The sequence below is a fragment of the Lissotriton vulgaris genome, chromosome 4_1 (genome assembly GCF_964263255.1).
Source record: "Lissotriton vulgaris chromosome 4_1, aLisVul1.2, whole genome shotgun sequence".
Classification (NCBI taxonomy): Eukaryota; Metazoa; Chordata; class Amphibia; order Caudata; family Salamandridae; genus Lissotriton; species Lissotriton vulgaris.
Genome location: NC_141691.1, coordinates 1,118,363,730 through 1,118,386,661, shown reverse-complemented (window position 1 = coordinate 1,118,386,661; position 22,932 = coordinate 1,118,363,730). Strand labels below are relative to the sequence as shown.

At 43.6% G+C, this 22,932-nt stretch overlaps 1 protein-coding gene across 1 annotated transcript in view; it reads left to right on the top strand.

The window, feature by feature from the left end:
• Positions 1 to 22,932, top strand: part of LOC147722959 (dynein axonemal heavy chain 5-like) — a 1,378,573-nt gene that overhangs the window by 266,734 nt on the left and 1,088,907 nt on the right. The window contains exons 21-23 of the mRNA XM_086965349.1: positions 8,250 to 8,401; positions 20,359 to 20,566; positions 22,842 to 22,929. Of these exons, the coding sequence (XP_086821475.1) occupies positions 8,250 to 8,401; positions 20,359 to 20,566; positions 22,842 to 22,929 (448 nt within the window). The remainder of the gene's footprint in view (positions 1 to 8,249; positions 8,402 to 20,358; positions 20,567 to 22,841; positions 22,930 to 22,932) is intronic.

Below are 22,932 nucleotides of genomic sequence, written 5' to 3'. Positions count from 1 at the left end.
TCAGAGCCCTGCTTTTGTGCAGTCATTTTGCAGACACAGTGTTCCAGTATTATCTTTCGCTAACGGAGCTCAGCCATTTGCTAGATGTAGGATCTTGTACCAGTGGCACACATGACAATAGTAGCAGTCCTGTGTTATTAACTAGGAGGCCTGGCAAAGGCGGATTGGAGTAGTCTATATTGCGGGGACAAAATGTGAACACCTGTGTAGGATTACTCGTATTGGCAGGCATAAATTACCCTATTTTTGTGCACTAGGTAGGACTATCCATAGTTTAAGATTATTTTTCTGGCATGCTTTATATTTTACTTTTACTATTTGCAGAGAGGGGTGTTGCAACAGTTAGCAATCTCCTTTTATATGTTTAGCTCTTTAGTTGTAACCAAATATTTTTGAAATGATTGACCATGCCAAGATTCAAACCTGTGGACTCCAAGTTATAGACTCCTCTGCAGTGAAGTCAGCAATGAGCTGAGATATCTTACTTGCTCAGCTGTTCCCCAACCCTGCTCTGGAGGGACCTCCAATCAGCTTGTTCTGAAATCGCCTACATATGTCGGGTTCTACCAGTGTTGAGAACATTCTCCTTGTCTCCTTGAATGTGGTCTCCTCGAATATGGCCTTTCGATCCTTGTCTTGACTTTAAGAGGACCCCTGAAACGCAATCAAAGACACGCGTCCTGATGGATTCGGGATGTTGAGGCAATTGAGCAAACGTAGACTCAGGCCACTCCTAAGGCCGCCATTAGCTCGCCTAGGAGAAAATGCCTCCCCTGCCGCTATATTGACACAAATTTGAAATGACAACCTAGAGGAGAGCAATCTCTTGGCTCTACAGCAAACAAATGAGCTTTTGATTCACGCCTCGCAAGCACTTTGTGTTTTGATTAACAACAGATGTTATTAAATGCCGGACTCCGAGGGATCATCAATGCTACTCTTCATTCAAACTTTGGATCATCAGACTCAGGTGGCATGCATTTGATGGACTGAAGCTGAGTGATGCTCACGCTTTCAGGTGGATTGATAACATTAATAATAAATGTTAGCTGAGAAGGGAAATTGATCTTGCTTACTTGGTCTTAAGGGAGGCAGCAAAGGCGGCACAAAAGAAGTTGCCAAGGAGCGAAGGGAAGTGACAGTGAGGTTTTGAATCCATTTACGAAAAATGAGTTAAACTTTCATCTGATTTATTGTCAGGCATTCAACATGGTGGGCAGGATTTTCTCCTTATTTAATTAAACGGATAAACATCCATTGCAATGGAACCATTCCCAATCTTTTGTGAAACCATAAAAAATATAACAACTCATGCTACAAACTCTTCCAATCCTAGACTTACTAGGCATTGAAAGGATGAAAACACTATGAGCTGATCACATTAAGAGAGGGAAAGACGGTTATGTCACTGTAGAAGATGGCACCTCCATTGTTTGGTTGTACATTAGCTTGCTTACTTTTGAAAGGACTTTTGGGGCCTGCATAGTCTCTGGAATGTGGATTTGTCACAGTAATCAGTGTTGTTGTAGCACTGATCATTTTGTCTTCCATGTGTCTGACTCTGCCTCAGTCCTTCCCTCTATTTGGATGCAATAGCCTCAAGCCAAACCTCACACTTTACATTTAGGTGGCTCATCATTTAGGGTCGCCTTCATACAAAATTCCATTGCATTTTTGTCCATCATCCTGTTATTCGCTCCAGTCCTGCCCGTCATGTTTGTTGTGCCTAAGGACTCAGGTCTCACAGAGCTTAATTGCAGCCAGTGTGCTTGCTTCTTAATTTTGGGTGTCAAGACTTGTTTTGTCCTTTCTGCTGGTTGCCATCCTACTGGTCCACCTGAGTCCAGTTTGCCCCACTACACCGACAGAAAAACATCCATGGCAGCTGTGGGACCGACTGAATGTTTTTACAGCCAGGCCAAAGGCCTAAGCAATCCCATCAAGGAGTGCTGGTGACACTCAGTAGTGACAACGCAGTGGAAGTGGTATAAGTAGGTGGCACGAGTTGGTAGAACCAATGGAGGAGAAGGTGAAAGTCCCCTAAGAAAAACGAAGGACACCTGTGCTTTTTATTTGTTTAAATTGGCCCTTGGGATGTGCAATACCTTTAAAACTGGATTTTCTGACTCATAGGTGGAAGTAGCATTCAGCCAACAACTACACAACAGGGGGTTGTAGAGCATAATGTGGCACTGAATGTGGACAAGACAGTTGTCTGATCTCCGAAAGAAATTCTGCTGCAGTACACAAACACAAAGGGGACATAAAAGGATCACGTGGGATGTCATGGAATATTCTCATGTCCATTAGAAATTATCACATGCACTTTTTTGAAAAACACTATTTATTAGTGGTAAGTATGTATTTTGTGAAACACAGTCTATATATAGGTCATGCAGCAGATAATAGCATGTTGCATTGTGCTAGTACTGTATGCAAAACATTGCACCCTTTGCATACTTTTGTGTAAATTTTTAGTTCGAAGCGTATCAGACAACACAGCCGTCTAGTTTGGTAAAGACATCTTGGGGACATTCTAAAAGCTTCCCTGGAATGCACTCGGCCTGTTGCTTACCATTGGCTTTGTGATTTGTAACTCACATTTTGTGAATTTCTATTTGCTGGCTTTATATTTTTTTTAAGCTGTCCCACTTGAGTTTGTCCCTCCCAAGGAGCAAAACCTTTTCACACTACCTCTACTTGTATTATTCCATGAATGTTCTTGTCTGTAAACAGGCCTGTAAATCTTGTTCTTATCTTGTCACCTTTGCCTCCATTCAAAAACAGAGGTCAAATGTTAGGCTATGTATTCCAAGGGAGCTAGGTGTTTACTTTTCTATCTCTGACTTCAAAAGTGGTGGGATTTGGGGAGGTGGGAGGCGGACGGGCTGGAAATAGATGAGGAGGAGTGGAACAGTGCTCTGGCGTCTCCTAGGGAGGTGGCCATATCAGCCAGGCTTCGTCTGATTCAGTTGAAGTTGAAGATACTTCACCGCGTTTATATTTTGGGGACAAGACTACAACTCCTGGGCCGTAGTTCTGATGGGCTTTGTCGGAGGGGCTGTGGTGAGGTAGGGACTTTTTTTCATATTCTATGGGAATGTCCACTGCTACAGGACTATTGGAAACGAATACACCACTGCATGCAGGAGGTGTGGGAGGTGGAGTTGCGGTTGGAGGCGAAGAAATGTCTTTTAAATATATGGGAGCCTACGGATTAGTCGCATCGGGGCGGAATCTGGGCCACACTTGGGTTTGCCATTGCAAAACGGAATATTGCCAGATTGTGGAGGGCGGTGGGGCCACCAAGGATTGGTTCCTGGAAAACAGACATGGACTGGTGCATGCTCCAGGAAAAGACAGTCTACGTGGCCAGGGGCTGCCCACAGAAATGGGTGGACATGTGGACCGGTTGGAATGACTATAGGGGTCATATCTGCGAACCCCCCACGACGGCCAGGTTTGACGACCCACTCGCACGATTAAATGTGTGATGCTATCCTGTATCTTGTAAGGCTTGAAGTCCTATGATCTCCTGTACCTGCCTTGGCACCCTTATGATACGATTGTAAGTCTTTTATTGCATGCTGCGATGTACACCGCTTTTCTTTTCCACAGTTAATGAAAAGATATTAAAAAAAAAAAAAGTGGTGGGATTTATATGACAATATTCCTGTATACTGGGATGGGAAATTTATTTTTTCACAACACATCATTTAAATGAACTGTTCAAGAATTTCAGAAATATATCAGAATTAGGAAAGCACAAATGAAGATTTTTTTTTGTTAATTCTGAAGTGTGTTGGAAGAAAATACTTTTATAAGATCAAAACAAATCAATACACTAGATGATAAAATGTCCACACATTGTTTGTGCACTGTATAGTTTAAAATGGTAACTGAATGTCTGTGTAAATGTAATTGTGATTTTAGTTGAAAATGTGCTGTATAATGGCAGCGTGCTACACCATGCATACCCTGCTCCACGCCACTCCACTATGTACCACTCCACGCCACAGCACTCTACTATGGACCTCTCCACTTCACACCAGTCCATGCCAATGCACTCTGTGCTACTGCACTCTACTACACTTTACACCGCTCCACTCTATGCCACTGCAATCTATGCCACTTCACTCTACGCGTTCCTACTCTAATCTGCACCACTCTACTCTATGCCAATGCACACTACACCACTCTACTCTACATCACTACACTCTTCTGCATTGCACTTTACATCACTCCAGTCTAGGCTACTCCACTCTACTCTGCAGAACTCTACTCCAACCCCCTCCAGTCTACGCCACTGCAACACTGTACCCTACGCCACTGTACTCTATGCCAATACAATCTACGCCAATGTGCTCTACTGTTTGTCACTTCACTCTAAGCGCCCACACTCTATGCTAATCCACTGTATGCCACTATACTCTAATCTGCGCCACTGAACTCTACAGCACTTTACTGTATGCCATTACATTCTATGCCACTCTACTTTTTGTCAATGCACTCTACTCTGCATCACTCTACTCTAAGCCATTTACACGCTACTCTACTCCACTCTATCCACTCTGCGCAACTTCACTTTATGCCAACCCACTATACACCACACTACTCTAAATCACTGCACTCTACGTCATTGCATTCTACTTCACTGTACTCTACGGTACTGCACACTACTCCGTGCCACTGCACTCTATGCCAATGCACGCTGACCCTCTACTCTGCAACACTGCGCTCTCCATTACTGAACTCTATGCCAATGCATTCTGCACCACTCTACTCTGCATCACTGCACTCTGCAGCACTCCACTCTATGCCAGTCTACTCTGCTCTACTGCACTTTATGCCACTGTACTCTATGCCACTCTACTCTGCACCACTCCACTCTGCATCACTGCTCTCTACTATGCACCAATCTAATCTACACCACTGCATTCTACAATGCTGCATTGTATGTCACTGAATTATTGGGCTCTGCACTCTACACCAATATACTCTGCACCAGTCCACTCTACTCTACTCTATGCCATGCCCCTCTACCCCACTGCACTCTACTCTTCACCACTGTACTCAACACCACTGCACTTCATGCCGGTCTACTCAGCATCACTCTACTCTACGCCACTTCACTCTACACCAATACACTCTATGACACCCTACACCACAGCATTCTATGGCACTCAACTCTGCACCACTCTACGCCCTCTATGCTTTTTTACTCTATGCCACTCTAATCTGCACCACTGCACTCTACGCCATTGTACTCTACTCCACTGCAATCTACCCCACTGCACTCTATGCCACTCTACTCTTGACTACTCTGCACTACTGCACTCTACTCTGGACCACTCTAATCTATGTCACTGCATTCTTCAATGCTGCATTGCATGCCACTGCACTCTATGCTTCTATACTCTGCAATTCACTGGAGAAGTGTGGCTCAATGGTTAGAGCAGCAGACCCTGATGCAGAGGTCTGGCCCGGGGCCAGGGTTCAATTCCCGACTCGGCGGGTCTTGGGCTCAATTTCCTCAGACCTGATCATTTTCGCCTGAGTGCCTATTCTAATCATGGGTCCAACTCTGCAACTCTGGGCAATAGCTTGCTTAATCTCCACAATGGCCCCAACAGCGCTGGGATGCCTGGCTTCACCTTGGGGGTGCCCAGGAGTGGACATTTCACAGGAAAAAGCCAGGAAGGGTTCCACAGCGGTATGCGTTACAGTGCCAGGTCACACCAGTTGGGGTATTAGTGCGCTTTACAAGTACAAATTACATTTACATTACTCTACTCTATGCCACCCCATTCTACACCACTCTACCCCCTGCATTCTACTCTACTCAGCACCACACCACTGCACTCTACTCTAGTCCACTGTCCTCAAAGGCACTGCACTCTGCGCCATTCTACACTTCACCACTCTACTCTAAGCCACGGCACTCTATGCCACTGCAATCTACCCCACTGCACTCTACGACACTGCACTCTATGACACTCTACTCTGCAACAATGCACTATACACCACTGAACTTTAATCCATGCCATTGCATTCTACAATGCTGCATGTTACCCCACTGAATTCAATGGGGCTGTACTCTAGTCCACTTTGCTCAATGGCACTGCACTCTATGCTATTCTACTCTACACCACTGCACTCTCCGCCACTATATTCTGTAACACTCTTCGCCAATGCACTCTACACCCATCCACTATACTCTACTGTGTCATGCCACTATAAGCCCCTGCACTCTACTTTCGTCTGCACCCCTCTACTCTACACCACTGCACTCTAATCTGCACCACTGTTCAAAATGCCCTGCACTTTAAATCACTCTGCAGCACTCTACGGCACTCAACTCTACAATACTGCACTCCATACCTCTGATCTCTACGCCACTCTACTCTGCACTACTGCATTCATTGCCAATGCACTCTACACCACTGCAGTCTATCCCACTGCACTGTATGCCATTCAACTCTGCACCACTCCACTCTGTACCACTGCACGTTTCTCTGAACCACTCTAATCTATGTTTTCATTCTACAACACTGCATTGTATGCCATTGCACTTTAATCCATGCCATTGCATTCTACGATGCTGCATGTTACCCCACTGAATTCTATGGGGCTGTACTCTAGTCCACTTTGCTCAATGGCACTGCACTCTATGCTATTCTACTCTACACCACTGCACTCTCCGCCACTATATTCTGAAACACTCTTCGCCAATGCACTCTACACCCATCCACTATACTTTACTGTGTCATGCCACTATACGCCCCTGCACTCTACTTTCGTCTGCACCCCTCTACTCTACACCATGGCACTCTAATCTGCATCACTGTTCATAATGCTATTGCACTTTAAATCACTCTACTCCACTCTACTCTATGCAACTGCACTCTACACCACAGCACTCTACGGCACTCAACTCTACGGCACTCAACTCTACAATACTGCACTCCATACCTCTGATCTCTACGCCACTCTACTCTGCACTACTGAATTCATTGCCAATGCACTCTACACCACTGCAATCTATCCCACTGCACTGTATGCCATTCAACTCTGCACCACTCCACTCTGCACCACTGCACGCTTCTCTGAACCACTCTAATCTATGCCTTCATTCTACAACACTGCATTGTATGCCACTGCACTCTATGCTGCCATACTCTGCAACACTCTAGGCCAACACACTCTACACCAATCCACTCTGCTTTACTCTATGCCACTCTATTCTACACCACTTTACCCCACTGCATTCTACTCTACTCAGCACCAATCTACCCCACTGCACTTTACACCACTCTACACTACGCTGCAACACTACACTCCATGCTACTGCATCACTCCACACCACACCACTACATTCTACTCTGCAACACTCTAATCTATGTGACTGTGTTCTATGGCCCAGCATTGTATGCTGCTTAATTGTATGAGGCTGCACTCAACGCCACCCCACTGTACACCACTCTACGTGTCTCCACTCTGTCATTCCACACTACTCCACTCTTTGCCATTCCACACTACAACACTCCACACCACTCTCCTCTATGCCATCAGCATTTAGTCATGCTGAACAGCAGCCATGCTGCTATACAACATGGATAAAGCACATTGGCAAAGCCAATACCTCTTTCATAGGTGAGACCTATTGTCGTTGCCAACGCTTGTTTATTAAAGCTGTATATTTGCCCTCGTCAATGCTGCACAATGAAAATTCTAAAGCTTCTAATTTAACTGAGGATCAGAACATAAAATGTACTGTAAATATTATGCTGCATAGTTGCATGCTACTTTTCCCGATGCTTGATTTCCACACTTTAACATAGGTATTTTCTATCCAGTTGCATGTTTATCAGAATTTGATAGAAAATGCAGTTTAATATCCGTTAGTGCCCATGCTAAACCAAGAAGACGGGCTTGGTGAGGGCTCCATATGCTACGCCATCTGTTTGCACTTGGTCCTAGATTGGGCAGCCTGTGATATTGTTCAAAAGATTACGAAGGAACACCTTTGCAAATAAACATCTGTTTGGCTTATTCTTTCCATGAGCATTATGCTAATATAGATTAACTTCTATTATGTTTAATCTCAACCAACCAAATATTTTGTATTAAATGCCACTACGTAGAATGGGTCATTTACATTTTATCTCTGTGTATTGTCTCTGTTTGAGCAGCAGCCATGTATAGTGTTATCCTGTTTAAACTAATAATGGCACTTTTCTCTGTTGCAGACTGCAAGGCATGTTGCTCGACTACCAAACATTTGTCGATGGCATCCATCCCATGCTGAAGCCACTGATGCGGCCCTTTGTAGGGCAAATTGAGGAAGCTCTTACACCAGGACTAACACAGCTCTCCTGGACTTCCCTAAACATTGAGAAGTGTAAGAACCTTCATTTTGCAACCAAAGTACTGCAATACAAATGCAAACATTTTTTACTTTAGAGGCAATTTTTAATGTTCAGTTTCACTGTTAGAAACTGGGCTTCTTTGTAGATCCCCACACATTTTTTGCCCAATTTTAGACTGCTACATGTTGGTTTTTAACTCTGACAGTACACTGAGGCCTGCTAACTAAGCCCCAGTGCTTGTGCTTTTCCCCCTAAAAGTGATGGTGTTAATTGATACAACTAATTGGCAAGATAATCTGTCCCCTTATAAGTCCCTAGTATATGGTACCGCTGGTACCCAGAACAAGGGGTCACCAGGGCTGCAGCACTGTATTATGCCACCCTATGTGACCCAGTTAAAATTGGTCTGCAGGACTGCCATGGCAGCTACCTGCACAAGCAGCTTGTCTGCTTGAGAGTGACACTGCACACACTAAGTGGTGCACAGCCACACCACAGCTTGAATATAACTAAAGTCACTCTTAAGGTTATCCTCGTAAGCCCAGGAGGTAGAGAGCATTATATTAAAGGTGTGGATATACATGTTTATTCATATGTATCCCTACAGTAACCCTGTAAAGCAAGGTTTTAACATAAGTAACCAGTGGTCCATAGTGGTATGTGGGCTGGCTACAGAGAACACTTGAGGTAGCTAGCTACATTATGGAACAACCAAATTCTGTCTTGTTTAGTGTCAAACACTGTGCTTTTCCACCCACAACATGATTTACTTGTTGATGGCGAGCTAGATTGCACAGGGGTGCCACCCTGAGTGGGTGCCCCCCTAGGATACAGTGGCCCAGTGCCTTGGCGGGCTTCCCGGAGCTGTTTGCCACAAAAACAAGAGTCTGCCTTCCAAGGTGGGATGTGCTAGCACTTTCCCAGGGGGGAGATAAAGGCCTGGGCAGGAAGAAGGTAACACTCTTCCAGGATGGATAGTGTCTAGTGTTTGCAGTCAACAAAGCATTGATCGTCAAAGTTTTTCACTGCCTTTGATGTAATTCCTTGTTTCCCAATCGAGCACAAAGCCCTTCCTGCCCTGTCCAGCCAGACAAGGGGGAAAATGTATTATTCAGGAGGCATACACCTCCAAAAGGATAGTCACATCTTTAGGGTGAACTTGGAGGTCTGTACAGCCACGGAAGGCTTTTGCCATGTTGGCAGATGCTGAAATAGAGTACTCTGGATAGAAATGTGTTGTACACCCAAAGGATATTGTCACCTCAGGGGTGGGTTAGTCGCAGGGACCAGTAGCTCATTGTCCACTTTCCATCAAGGCCTTAATGGCATCTAAACTAGGATTTAATGGGCTCCTCTGGCACCCGAACCTCAGTTTTGACTTTAAATCGAAGAAGAGGCACAAAAAAGATGCCGTCACCAACAACAGGACTGTAGACTCTTCTTCCGTGAGAAAGTAGGACACTTAAAAGCCCTGAAGAGACCATATACTGAAAATGTGTATTTGACCTGTGGCCATGGAAAAAGCTCATTGCTCACAACGAAAGTGACTCCAACGGACACCAGAAACCAAAGCAGACTCCCTTGGATTGGTGGGACTAGTCCCCTGTAACCTGCAGAAAATGGACGTGCTGCATGACAATAATTGTGAAGCGCTAGGCTTGTGGAGAGCAGTCGCGGCTGGCATGACTCACGTGTGGGGGGGTGGGTCGCATCGGTTCGTGGGTGGGGGGGAGGTGGGAAGGGTTTAATTGAAAGTTTAACAAACATACCTTACCGGATCCCACGCCGCCTCAGCTCCCGCGTTTTCCTTCTTTCTTCAACAGGAAGCAGCCACAGGCAGCCTTCCTTCCAGAACTAAAGCCAATCACTATGCTGCAATGGCAGTGTTGTGATTGATGGGGACGGCGCCCAGCTGGCACCTATGGGGTGACCATTTTCTCTGAGTAGGCTGTATTCAGCATAAATAGAGAAAAGGCAGAGTGCGCATGACTGGTTTGGTTGGTCCAAGAGGGCCTACCAAACAGTCAGGGCCCAAAGTATTAGGCAGGCCACTCCTCGCCGAGACCCGCTCACCCGCCCGCCCGCTCCCAACCAGGCATACCCTTCTACTGTCTTGCAGTGCGAGAAGTAGAAACATAAAATGGTATTTAAAATACCATTTTATGTTTCTGCTTCTCGCACTGTGAGAAAGCAGTGGTGCGACTGTCCTCCGACCTAATGGAGGAGCCGCCCCTGGTCAAGAGTGAGCTGGAAGATAAAAGGTGTCCTGCAAACCCAGAGTACCAATTAAGCTTTCACTAAGTTTCAAGCTCTTACTCCACTCCTGTCAACCTCCAGCTGCCGAAGTAACCGTGGACTACATTTGCCGCAGCCAAGACCTGGTGATCACTAGTCGGGGTTTTCACCCCTTGAGTGGCATCTCCAGCCCGAGAGAAAGTAACAGTGACAGCGACTGCCGTCATCAATGAACTTACTGTTGTGTTCCTGCATCCTGAATTTGGAGTTGTTGAGTGTGTGGCAAAGCATCTTTATCGCGACCTGCCCCCGGTGATTAACAGCTGCCAGGTACATCTGCATCCGGACCTGTTGAGCAAGGTGGAAGAAATCCAGCTGTTGAACCCTGGTCATAGGACCCAAAAGGCCTCCTCTTCCCGTGGGTAGAGTGGAACTCCATCTCCAAGTGTGGTTTTGTCAAGTGCTGCAAGTTTACAACAGCTCCCGTGGATCCAGTTCAGTACCAAGGACAGCTAAGTCACCTCTGCACCTGGACTCCCTGGGCAAGCTACAGAAGGAACGACTGTTGGAACTTGGTATAGGGACCCGCATGACCTTATCTACAACAGGGTTTATTTGTGTCACCTTTGTTTACCACCATTGACGTTTATGGGCCCATTTTGAAAGATTTACTTCATTTACTTTTCAACAATTCAAAAATCCACAACTCTGGTTGTATGTATGATACAAATTTCATTTTGGTGCCTATATTTATATAAAAATACAATCTATTTTCATAAATTTGTGTCAAGGTTTCTGTCGGGTCATGTCTCTTATTGTCTGCTGGTACTGTGGAATGCTCAACACATGTTCATCTATGTTCGCCTGACTGCTCTGTGCCACTCTACTAGGACTGAGCTAGGCTGCTAAGGGTGATTCCAAGGTCCACTTTTGTGTATTGTGTTAGTATAACATGATAAGGCCCACCAGCCATATCACATAATACTTCCACCTTGCAACAATCTATACTAATATAATAAAGAGAGAGCCCAAACCTTTGTGGCGGGTAATCTCAGGAACCACAGCACCAATCACAACACCCAATACAGCGTTGGAAAAGGCAGTTTCAGCAGAAGGACATAGGCTATGCAGACGCCCACCATATACATTTAAAAGGTAAAAGAACCGTGCCACCAAAGTAGTCCCTTGTGGGTGTGTCTGCGTTGTGCTGTGGGTGTGTGCTGGGGGCATGACAAACGCTGGGGGCGTGTGGTACGTTCCGCCCTTCATGCCATGTTTCATATCGTGTGCTAATTCCACCCTGCTCCCTTTAAATACCCCTGCACCCCATAATCATAACCCACACTTACTCCTTAAAATACCCCAACACCGTTAAACACTAACCCATCTTAACCCTATACATTTAACCTGTACCCCAAAACCCAAACCTACCCCTGAACCCTAAAAATACCCCTATACCCCAAAACCCAAACCTAGCCCTGAACCCTAAAAATACCCCTGTACCCCAAAACCCATACCTATCTCTAAACCCTAAAACTACCCCTGTACCCCATAACCCAAAACTAATTCTGAACCCTTAAAATACCCAAATACCCCAAAACATATACCTCAGTACCCCAAAACATATACCCCTATACTCATACTTACCTTATCCAAACATTTTTTTTATAAACATGCTTTTACCATTCATGCATTTACAACGAATTTCGTTGTAAATGGTTGCGTGGTAAAAGCATATAAAATGTAATGCCATGCCTTATAATGGCATTGCGGAGTCATGGTACATTCGTAATTAAAGTATGCCGAGTGATGGTATGCGGAAAGAAAGTTGCGGAAAAATGGGTGTTTACCCTCCCACGGTAAGTACATTGGTGGCACGGCAGCCCACATCTCCAGCAACATACTCATATTTTTTCACCACCCATTTGAAAAATGCACAGGTCTCTCTTATTAATGTCCAACACCGACATACACTTTTAGACACACCTCCCGCCACAAGTTCTAGAATGGCGAACTTTAGAGCTGGGGAGCTACGTTCGAATCTCGGCATCAACTCATGCCATGTTGTCGAGTTCGCGCTATATAAAATTGCAAGGAAAAATAAAGTAGGGAAACTCGAGTTCACACACTACTGAACGTGCACTCTTAAGTGCATCAGCAGTGCACTGTGAATCGGAGCATTTCACAGGCCTGTCACAGATAAGAAATGCTATCAAAACGAAATCCTACAAAAAAATATACTACTGGCCAGCAGCAATTCATACCCGGACAACGTTGGGACGGGCTGCTAGTCACTTACTAAAGAAGATGACCTGTATTCTTTGAAAAAAAGGAGCAGAAGTGTGAATTTGGAGTATGAACTCGTATTCATCTTACTTAACGTTTTCTCATCCAAATCTTTATCAGCATACAAGTGCCTTTAAAGCAAAAAGTCACCTCACCGGTCTCACCCACAGGGTGAGGAGGACACACTACGCGGACTCCTAGTAAGATCTATAAATAATCTGGGAAGATGTTGGCATGCTTCGTCTAACAATTTGGGTTTCTTAGAGGGAAGGTAAAACAGGCATGATGCTAACTGTGTGAGCAAGAAATAGTGACAGTAAAAAATAGAAGAGAAAATAAAGAAAAAGAGTTGAGACCACACACAAGTAGAGATGCAATGTAATTGGGATTAAGAAAGAAAGTTTGGTGGAAAGCATGAAGAAAAGTGGGAAACAAAAAGAAATGCATTGAAGGAAAATAGGAACTCTTTTAAAAAGAGGCCTAAAAATGCTCATTAAGAGACAAGCAAAGAGAAATAGTGTGTGGTAAAAAAAACTAAGTAATTTTGGGGAACTTGAAAATCAGTCTACAGAAGAGAGAGTTTGGTCTTGTGAGATGTGACAGAATTTCCAAGCAGCCTAAATGGAAGGGTTAGACTCAGACATCACATTATTCAATCCGGTTTTCATACAGATCATAAAAGTACAATCATACCTAGTTAATATCCATAGGTAAAATATAAAATATACAGTTAAAAACAATCATTAAAATCGTTAAAAGAAGCTTGTAATTCATTTCAATCAGAAGTGCAATTACCTGGTCTTTAAAGAAGCCATAAAAAGGATGCAACACAATAACAGACAAAGTGATCTGACAACATTCGTAAAAAGAACATTCCCAAGGGACATTTTCTGAATTTATATTTGCGCATTATTGTGAGTAAGAACCTTTTACGATGTTTCGAATAGAACTTACAGAAAAAAAATGTGTAAATCAGTTTGGGGTGAAACGCCATCACATAGACAGCACAGTATGGCTTGTGTAGAAAAAGTACCTGATGGAAAACCCAGCATACAAAGGATAAAATGTAAACGAAACCTAGTTAAAATTAATCTATGACGTGAATTTGTCACCATCTACAGATATGGGGGTTGCCCTTCACTGAGTGTCGGTCCCTCTCACGCCATAAGCTTGCAATTATTATTTTTATGCCTTTTTTCGACCATGTAAGTTAAAAAGCTGATTTTAATTGTGTTTTAGATACTCGTGAAATTGTTTAGAATTTCAATAATAGTGTTCAGTCATAAGGCAATTAGGCTATTTTTGACATACATGATCCTAGGGTTCCTCTGTACCTGTTCCAGAGCAAGGTAACCCACAATGAACAGTTGGGAGAGGTTAACCCATTTCCTAGGACAATTGGTGCCAGAGATAACTGGTCTGATATATAGGGAACATTCAGCTCAAGGTAGAAATTCAAATATGAGTAGCTGATAGGGAGTCCCATCAATTTTTCCAAAAAGAATCTTCTCTTGATTCGATAGCTTCAGCATTGGTATGTCCCCATACACCTACGCTATAAGTAGCTACTGAGAAGGACTTAGCCAAATATACTTTTTTGGCAGCGTCTTGTTGTTTAGACCCCAGTTTTTTGATAAAGGAATATAGAGCATTAATACTTTTTCCAACATTAGCCCTCTTTTAGTCAATATATGGCACCATGTTGTCATTCTGTTAAATTTCACCGCCAAATAAGAAAAAATATCCGTCTGAGACACTTTCCGCTCTGCAATATAAAAAGTTAGAACTTTTTGAGCCTTGTGACCGGTCACTAAAATAAAAGATTTTGCCTCACGGGTTTGTAAATCAAATTTTTTCATAAAATATACATATGTATCTAAAAGCTTCTGGAGTGCCATTCATATATGTGCAATTAGGACAGCATCATCAGCATAAAACAATATGGGTATGCAGACCTTATTCATTGATGGATATTCCAGGGTTGATTCTAACAGGGAAGCCTCCACTCCATTGGTGTATAATGAAAAAGGGGCAAGGATGCCCCCCTGACGAACCCCTGGGTTAATAGAGAATTATCTAGTACATTCACCCTGCTTCCAATAGCAGACACAAGCTGCAGCCCTAGTGTATAGCTGTCTGATGACAGAGATGACTGCTTCGTCAACACCCATCACCTTCAACATCCCCCGTAGATGGTGATGGGCGACATAGTAAGAGGCTGCGAATAGGTTCATTAGGCCAGGTAGAGCTTGCCTTGTTTTGCTTGAGTATATTTAGTAATCAGCATGCTCAGATTGAGGCACTGGTCCTATGTACCATTTCCCTTCTTAAAACCATATTGGGATAGAATCATAACTTTGTTAATAGTGGCCCATTCCTCTGATCTGTTCAATAAAACTCTGCCCTTACGTTTTGCAGTGCTGTCCAAAAGAGATGGGCCTGATTTATCGCCCTTTTTAAAAATACGTATCAAGATAGGTTTTTGCCATGATTCCGGTGGATCCACGCTGACTATCACATTAAAAACATGAGTCAGAACTGGGCCCTTAAGGCCAGGATGCTCAGTAAAAAAAAATTCTATCGGTGTTCCGTCCAGACCCAGGGTTTTTTTGCTACAGCACTGGGACTGAGCTTCTATAATATCATAGAGATTAAAGGTAAGCAAAGGATTAGCACTTAGCATGATGTCTTTTGAGAGTAGATGTCTGCCCTCGCCATTGCCTCAAAATATTTTTGTAAAGTGAACCACCGAGGATTCTTCGTCCACATGACTATCTAAATTAGGATCTGAGGAGGGTTTCAGAAAAGGTGTGTTAATTACCTTCCAAAATCCCTCAAACTATTTGTAATGGAGGCCTGATAGACTTAATCCCAGGCCTCCTCCTTCAGAATATCTAGTCTGGGCTCCCTTGCTTTTTATACTGCTGACGGGCAAGCTTAACCTGGGTCAAATCTCTTGGGTCCCTCTTAAGGGCTTTATGTAGGTTTGATAGTGTTTTTGTGCAGTGGTGGTCAAACCATCTCTGACCAATTTGGTTTGGGGTAGAGCCACTTTTTGTTAGAATATTTTTAACATCAAGCAAAATTGACCTAAAGGCGGTCACTACTCTAGATGGATCACAATTTGTTTCAAGACGGTCAAATAAAATCAAAACAAGCTTTATTCGGTTTGTAAAATATAACCATAAAAGCATAACAGGTCATGATTTCATCATATCTGTTTGCTACGACCGGGGACAATTTCCTCTTTGTTAATTTCTCCCCACTTTAATACGATCCAATTTTTCCTTCTTACACAGGGTTTAATGTACCTTGTCTGATAAACATGAATTCTTTCCCAGAGCAGCTGACAGGATATGTCCGCATGGTCACTAAAACTGGAGAAGTTAATTTTGATGTTAGAAATAGACCTTTTGAGGGGAGCTGACGCTATTAAAAAAGCAATAGTGGATCCGTTGGCACTAAATCCAAATGTTCTTTGGAGTAAGCCTGCAGTCATAGAAAAGGGGTTAATTATTTCAAAGTCTTTTATGATAAAGAGTCTATTAAGTGTGTCACAGTACATGTTATGGATAAAATGAGGGATAGTCTCTCCTTCCTCGTCAGTTAATCCGCGAATCAAGTTAGAAGAAAAACAGTAACTATGCACATTAAAATCACCCATCCATAAAACATTGGTTGTCTTCTTACAATTATTGGATAGAACATTCATTTTCCTTTCAAGTAAGTCTATGACCTTTGACATCTCTCCCCCGAAGTTGATATTGTAATCGTTTTTTTAAAGTGCTGTGTTCCCCCCTGAGCCTCTAAAGTATAAGAAGCTATAATAGGGGAATCATTGTGGGCGGATAAGATTTCCAATCTGAGGGTGTTCTTCACCAATGTCAAGATGCCACCTCTCGCACGACCTGATTTTGACGGGATGGCAGGAGACTAAAACGTACGATAGCCATCTATATAGGTGGGGCCTATTTCCTTTGTCTCTTGTAGACAAATCTGATCAAAGGTGGAGACAAATCAGATCCAAAGTGGTGACAAATCAGATCCAAAGTGGTGACAATCCAGATCAAAGGTGGAGACAAATCAGATCCAAGGTGGTGGCAAATCAGATCCAAGGTTTGGTGGCAAATCAGATTAAAGGTGTCACCTCTCCGGCTTCATCTACAGGGTGAGGAGGACACACTACTCGGAGTCCTACTAAGATTTGTAAATAATCTGGGTAGATGTTGTCATGCTGCGTCTAGCAATTTGGGTTTCTGAGAGGGAAAGTAAAACAGGCATGATGGTAACTGTGTGACAGCTCAAGAGCGAGAAACTGTGACAATGAAAAACAAAGGAGAAAATAAAGAAAAAGAGTTGAGACCACTCACGAATGGAGATAGAGAAAAAAGCAGTAGGACTACAATATATTGGAAAAAAGAAAGAAAGTTAGTTAGAATGCATGAAGAAAGGTGGGAAACAAAAAGAAACTCATTGAAGGAAAATAGGAACTCTTGTAAAAAGAGACCTAATAATACTCATTAAGAGACAAGGAAAGAGAAATAGTCTGTGTTAAAAAACAAAGTAATTTTGGGGAACCTGAAAATCAGTCTACCGAAGAGAGAGTTCGGTCTTGTTGTGAGATGTGACAGAATTCCCATGCTGCCTAAATGGAAGGGTAACTCATTTTCCCCTAGACAATTTGTAGATTTTACCTGGCTCATGGTGCACACACATTGGGCATCAAAGGGTATTTTGGGAGCAGGAAAAGTGGTTTTCCTTCCCAGAAATTAATGGGTTAGATAGCTTCATCACCAATATTGGTCTGCCTCTGCCTGAGTGGGGGGCTGAAAGATCAACTTTTTAAAGGACTGGTGAACACTGACCCCAAAGCTAAATAGAAAGTTGACTCTTATCTTAGCAATAAACTCTGTAAGGCATTATGCTTAGCATTATTGGTATTCACAAGCAGCAATATATTAAGTGATATTATGTGGTAAAGGATTGCATACCCTAATGCAAAGTATCCAGATTTTGGTGGGAGGATTTAGGTCTTCAGCTCTCAGCAAGATCTTTGTGATGGGTTAAAAACCTGTCACCTTCCCTCTACCCCTACCTCTGGACCTTGCCAGAATAACCCTAGAATCTGCAGTGTGTCCCTCATCACTTCCCATGGGCCCCATATGTTTTTTTCATGGATTAATTTCTGGTCTCCTGCAGCTCTACATATGCCATAACATTTATGGGGGGATCACTTTATCTATTAAGGAGCTATATGGCATGCTTCCCCTCTCGTTTGTGGATACCTAATACAGACTGACACCTGGTAGATTATAGGTGGGCAGAAATAGGAACCACCTATGGTAAACTACTGGCGCTCATACTCCATTATGGCTCTAGAATCATCCCAACAGTGTCTTCGCTAAAGTGCAGTGTACTGCCTCCCATGTCAGCCCTCTGTTACCCCTCTCATGGGGCCTCTTGCCATCACAGTCTGAGGCCCCAAACAAAAGGCCATGAATTTTGCCATCTTCCCATCAGAAATGCCAGGGAGAGCAGCCATCTCTCGCATGTATTAAAGCTCCATTCTCAAAGGACTTTCACATTTGTCCTTTAATTGTTCAAAGTACCCAGCTCTCTCCTATGCCAGGAAGCGATCTGCCCTCCTTCCTCAGCCAGAAATGGAACCAGCGTGCCAGATAACTCTTGCAGCGCTCAAGAGATGCTGTCCTCTCAGAGTCTTCTCAACCATTGAACACAGAACACTTTCAGCAGTTTTGTGTTAAAGACCGTTGACTGCATGTGTGGCTAAAATAATTCCAATCAGGGGCGGAGGCTCCCAAAGACAAATAAGCACCATTCGGGCAAGCCATTGTCAGGTCATAGACCACACCCTGTCGAGACTGCTACCTTGCACAGTCCAGAGTTAAGATGCAGCGCTTGGTAGATTGTTGCCCTTGCAGCGCAAGAATTAATGGGCCAGCCTTACGTTACCCTTCTGTACTGACTCCTCGGTGCACACCCAATGTTCTTCTTAGATCAATTGAATCATTGCTCTTTTTAGTTTACATAAAGCGGAATCCTCTTGCCTTGATGGAATTTCCATGTGGACAACTTCAACTTTCATTATTAGCAGGGAATCATACTTCCGGGTAAACAAAGAGAATATTTGATGAAAGGAGAATTCCCCTGCATCTTTTGTTTTGGCAAGGATAGCAGCATAGCAATTGGTGGTTCTCAATGTATTCAATCTTAGCCCAGTTTTTACATGTCTCCACACTTTCACTTTCATTCCAATCTCCTCTCAGGGGCGGCCTTAGGCATGTGCAAGCTGTGCACCTGCACAGGGCCGCCAAACCCCAGGGGCCACCACACCAACATATATCCTTAATATAATAATCCTCTGAGGATGGATAGCGGCCCCTGGCAGGGATTTGGCGGCATCCAGCTCTGCTCCATTTCCAAACACCCTGACCCCCCCCCCCCCCTTTTCTCTGGCCTCCACGCTCCGCCCCGCCCGGACCCCCTCTTCCGGGGCACCTACCTACGCTCCCTGCCCGGGGCCGCCATGAGCCTAGAGACCCCCCTGCTCCTCTGCCTGGTCCCTTCCCACTTCCCACTTCCCACTACTCTACCCTCTAAAAAGCGGTATTTGAGTCCAAATTGTGCTACCCAAATAGCTGGTATTTTCCATTCTAGATGACTCCTAATTCAGAGTCTCTGGGTGACTTTACAAGCCAGCAGAGTGTTGATTGACACTGTAGCTGACATTTGCCGTTGGAGAACTGAACCTTTGCCTGCCCTGTTTATCCAAGAACTGAACATTTTAGGTAGAAATCAAATTGATCCCTCCTACTTCAAAACTGGCCCTAATGTCTTAAGCTAGGCTTCCTGATTGCTGGGGACTTAGTCTCAACCCGCTGATGCTTACCATTGTAGAGCTACCACCCACAACTCCCCTTTTCATTTAGTGGTCCCAGAGTTCACGAACATAATGATGGAGCCATTTACTAAACTCCATTTATAAGAAATGCATCATTAGCAGTAACACTTATAATATCAGAGAAGTGTACATATTGTGTACTTTCATTACAATTTTGCACATGTCTAAAGAATGGTTTGAGGACAACACCCAAAGCTTACATTGTTTACATTGCTCACATTGTTCAGTCCCAACAGAGTAAATGTAGATTTGAGATTATTTACATCCATTAAAAAGTTATTAAAAGTAGAACGTTGTGTATATGCATTTCATATATAGAAATGGCTTCAGCTGTATTCAACACTGTCTTAATAAATAATAAAAACAAATACATTATTTGCAATACAATGTCCTTGTTGAAAAGAACACTTGCACAAAAGAAAGACCAGGTATTTGTAGCTATCCATTTTGATGTTATTTCTTTATAGAGGAATAGTGTGAATTTCGAAAAGCCTCTACATTCTGACCATACTACTAAACGCCCTTCATTTTGTCCTTAATATATAGACATAGACCACGTTTATGACACCATAAGGGAAGTGCAGCAGATCTGCAAGGAGGCAATGGACACGCTGGACTGCCGGATTGAAAGGATACTTGAAGACATTTCCCTCACTCCTCTGGTTACCCTTCCTGAGGATGAACCCATCGCAGTGCCTGCCTTCCTGGAGAGAACAGAAAAATCGATTGGTGCAGCCGCCGCCAATATATCCCTGTACGGTATCCAATTAAATATAAGCAGAATATGTCATTGCAGTTGTTACATATACATTTTTTTCATTGCTGAAGACAATAGATTATAAAGTGAGCACAACATTAGAACATTTATAAGAACATTGGAATGTTGAGCACTCCATTGAAGACAATGGAGTGCTCCAGGCTTCTAACGGCTGCTAGAAGCCCAGAGCATCAACATTCCAATATTTGTTCACAGCTGTTGTGATCAATCCCCTTGGGCCCCGTGAGATCTTTGTTTTACAAATTAGAACATTCTGCCCTCTTGGGGCGGAATGTTCTAATAGCCTTCGAGCTCTCTGTAATGGTCTCTACTGGCCATTAAAGGCCTGCTCCCTTGTTAGAGGCCCTAGCTGAAGCTGGAAAGGGCTGTAATGGCCGTTAGAGCCTGCTACGGTGGGTTCTAAGGGGATGTAGTTTGTTACAACACATGCTTTTACCACGCATGCCTTTACAACGCAGGTTTTTCAACGCAAGTCGTTACAACGACTTGCGTTAGGGGGTGCTGGATAGTGAATAGTTTAATTTACTATTCCAACTCCAGTCCCCGTGGATAGTAGGGAAGGTGTTGGATAGTAAATTAAACTATTTCCTATCATAGAGCGCCCTCCAGCGCAATTCGTTGTAATGACTTGCGTTGAAAAACCTGCGTTGTAAAGGTACTGCGTGGTAAAAGTTACGTCGTAAAGGATGTTTCCCCTCTAAGGTTATATTGTAATTAGTATTGTGGTGGAGGTCTAAAGAAATTTCGGGGACATTCAGGTTAATACTGCAAATATTTTCTATGGAATATTTTCTTCCAACATAGCCCATCTTATCATCTGTGCCTCCTTAGGAGGTTCAGTTAAAGCCTCTGAGCACATTTTCTTGCATCAGTATGCATGGAGCTCAGGTTACAAGTCGTATGTGCATATTTGGTGGTGGAGTTCCTGTCCCAGCACTACAAGAACGTTCAGTGTTCGGAATGGGGAATAACTGGCTGCATTGTCTGCTCTCAGGCGACAACCCCTGTTACTTGATGACAGCACTCCTCACAATATAAAAAGGATAAACGCTGTTTTGGCTGCAACTTCTGGGTAACAATGTATTGACCTCCTGGGGACCCGCAGTTGTGCCATAATATTGCAAAAGTGGTTAGATATCACTGCCTAGGTCAGGTACGTCCAGGTGACATTATAGGTACACAGCTCCTGTCAACAAATTTACTAGGAAAGGTTGATTTATGGGACATGGTGGATCGTATATGCTTGTCATACACCTCCTTCTACAGAGACATTATGTAAAACAATACTACTGCATAATTAATTTAATGCTGAAATGCTCTCTTAACTGGTTGCTGTCGACGGCAGTTCTGCCATAGACCATGTGACATTCTGTCAAGATTTTGGTACATTTTGGGGCATATTACCAAGCAATAGCAATAATTATCGCTATTGCTTGGTTAGAGAAAAAAATTTATCGCCGACCTGCGGCGATTTTTATTGCAGATAAACCTTGGTATTACCAAGGTTTATCGCAAATGTGATAAAAATCGGCCGCAATGCATGAATATCGCTGAAAAGTCAGCGATATTCATGCATTGCCGAGCTAATGCTCTTAGCCATGTTATCCACCTCCCATTGGATAACATGGCTAAGAACTGCTCAGGGCAGGTGTTAGCTTTTGGAGGTATTCGCGCTTAGCGCGAATATCTCCAAAGGTTGGTAATAGGAGATAGCGATGTTAGCGACTGTTTCCAGTTGCTAACATCTTGGCACGCCCACTTTGCATGTCATTAGTGACAAATATCTCTGATAGCAAAGTGGGGCCCAAGATGGTCTCTATCTCCTACTAGCTGTCGCTAACTGGTGTTAGCGACAGCTAGGTAATAGGGAGATAATTTTATCTCCGCTTTCTTGGCTTTTAAAGCCAAAAAAGCGGAGATAAACCCCCTTGATAATATGCCCCCAGGTTCTTGAAGTAGGGTGATTAAAGTGTACGACACTTCCATAAATGGTAGCTGTGGCCATTTTCTAGTTTAGTTGACTTTATCAATCGAATTGGGCACTGCTGTCTCTTCACTGCTACATTTACCCACGAGCATGCTACCCCAAATGAATTTGCCGCTCTGTCCTCCAATTTACAAATGCCATGTTCCATGACTGCAGCCTCATTTCATGAACTCGCCAGTCTTTTCATGTGGTCGGTTTTTTATTATTGAATTAAAGAAAGAGATCAGAACATAATATTCTGAAAAGAGTATCCTTTCCTTGCAGGCAAAGTCAGCAAGTGGAGCGTTCCATGTATGAAATGATTGAGGCGCTGAAGCAGAAGCTAAGAGCGGCCGACAGGAACAGTCTTCAGGTG